The 2,229-nt window shown below is 51.0% G+C and overlaps 1 protein-coding gene across 1 annotated transcript; it reads left to right on the forward strand.

The window, feature by feature from the left end:
- Positions 1 to 12: 12 nt before the first annotated feature.
- On the forward strand, positions 13 to 1,772 carry Aspvir_005022 (putative serine peptidase; the record flags this gene model as incomplete). Its single annotated transcript, XM_043275181.1, has 9 exons — positions 13 to 67; positions 140 to 294; positions 359 to 481; positions 531 to 703; positions 763 to 850; positions 911 to 1,016; positions 1,069 to 1,231; positions 1,290 to 1,487; positions 1,544 to 1,772. Coding segments are annotated over 9 exons (1,290 nt in total), but the record flags the coding sequence as incomplete, so codon positions are not given.
- Positions 1,773 to 2,229: the final 457 nt, after the last annotated feature.

Below are 2,229 nucleotides of genomic sequence, written 5' to 3' on the forward strand. Positions count from 1 at the left end.
TTGACGAACCAGACGATCGTTGGACGCTATGCTGAGGAGATCAAGGGTGCGATGATTTTGCTTGAGCGTAAGTACTCCTGATCGAGAATGGACTGAAAGCTTTCGCAAATGTGCGGGAAGTGCTCATCAAGTCTCCCAGATCGCTACTGGGGAACCTCATCACCATATGCCAATTTGACCACTGAGACGCTCCAGTACCTCAGTCTGGAGCAGTCGATTGCGGACCTCGTCCACTTTGCAAAGACCGTGAATCTTCCGTTCGACACCGATCGCAGCAGTAACGCTGATAATGCGGTGAGTAGAGTTATCAAAAATGGATCATCACGCCATCCGCATGCTGACGGATGTTTCATGGAAGCCATGGGTGCTCACTGGGGGCTCCTACAGCGGTGCCCTAGCCGCGTGGACCGAATCGATTGCCCCAGGGACCTTCTGGGCGTACCATGCATCGAGTGCGCCTGTGGAGGCTATCTATGACTTCGTACGTGATGGCAAAGACGTTCTGACCAAGCACATTTTAACATATGCAGTGGCAATATTTCGTCCCCGTTACCGAGGGCATGCCCAAGAACTGCAGCAAGGATCTCTCACGCGTGGTGAAATATATTGATCACGTCTACAAGTCAGGCGATATCGATCGTCAGCAGGAACTGAAAGAGATGTTCGGGTTGGGAGGGCTCAAGCACTTCGATGACTTTGCAGCGTATGTTGTGTTCGCCTTTTCTGAACGGTGAATGATGTCTCGATGCTAATGAGTCCCAGAGCAATTGAGAACGGACCATGGCTCTGGCAGTCGAATAGTTTCTACACGGGATACTCCGGCTTCTTTAAATTTTGCGACGCGGTTGAGGTGAGGCCCTTCTCCACTCAAGGCTTGGACTGTGCGAACGGTCATCTCACGCGGTATTAGAATGTCAACCCTGGAGCAAAGTCGGTTCCTGGACCGAGCGGCGTCGGTCTCGAAAAAGCGCTGAAAGGCTATGCGTCGTGGTTCAATTCAACGTTCCTGCCTGGATGTAAGTCTCCTGGATACATTCTCCGAGACCCCTCAGAGACTGACCCGAATAGACTGCGCCAAAACTTACGGTTATTGGACTGACGATTACGCAATTGACTGCTTCGACACATATACTCCTTCTAACCCCCTATTCACTGACCTGTCCCCCAGCAACACGATCAATAGGCAGTGGGTGTGGTTCACATGCAATGAACCTTTCTTCTACTGGCAAGAGTACGGTACCAGCTCCATGGAATCCGTCGGTCTGCTCTGCTAATCCCCGTGACTGTAGTGGTGCACCAAAGGATGAGTTCACCATTGTCTCCAGGCTGGTCTCAGCGGAGTACTGGCAACGACAATGCTCGCTGTTCTTCCCCGAACTCAACGGCTATACATACGGTAGCGCCAAAGGCAAGACCGCTGACGACGTGAATCAGTGGACCAAGGGCTGGGACTTGACGAACACAACACGCCTGATCTGGACAAATGGGTTCGTTGTCTGACCGGCAAGGTTTGATCAAAGCTAACATTAACCCATTTCCACAGTCAATTCGATCCCTGGAGAGACTCGGGAGTCTCATCCAAGTTCAGACCCGGAGGACCCCTTCAGTCCACAGAGAAGGCGCCAGTACAGGTGATTCCGGGCGGATTCCATTGCTCAGATCTGAGGCTGCGGAATGGGGCTGTGAATGCCGGTGTTCAAAAAGTGATTGATAATGAGGTGGCGCAAATTAAGGCTTGGGTTGCGGAGTATCCCAAATATCAGAAGCCTTGATGTGCCTGTGATTTCGATAGACTTTAGGGTTGCTGATGGGCCCTTATCTGTGGCTCAAGCACGTCCTGTACATATGTGCGATATCCTGACCGTAAAGCCTTGCTCTGCACAGAAGCCGCAGGTTTGTACCATTCCATTGGAGTCAGATACAGATACTCCAAGGATAGTTCAATAGACCTGGTTATTTATAGCAGTGATTGCGATGATGTAAGATCATGAAACGGCTTCGACAGCGATTGGTCAAGGTGCTTAAAGGGAGGGGAGGGCGGGTAACATTACAGCTAAAATACAATATTTGAGATATCAAACAAAGCAAACTCAGCCAAATATTGCCTGCGTACAGTAATACAAAAATACCACCTGTCGGTTTGCCGGAATGGCTTCTTCCCGCGATCATACGATGTCTTCCGCCGAGCCACGGCCGAGATTCCCACGCTGCCCCAAAGCTCAGCCACAG

Source organism: Aspergillus viridinutans (genome assembly GCF_018404265.1).
Source record: "Aspergillus viridinutans IFM 47045 DNA, scaffold_29, whole genome shotgun sequence".
Taxonomy (NCBI): Eukaryota; Fungi; Ascomycota; class Eurotiomycetes; order Eurotiales; family Aspergillaceae; genus Aspergillus; species Aspergillus viridinutans.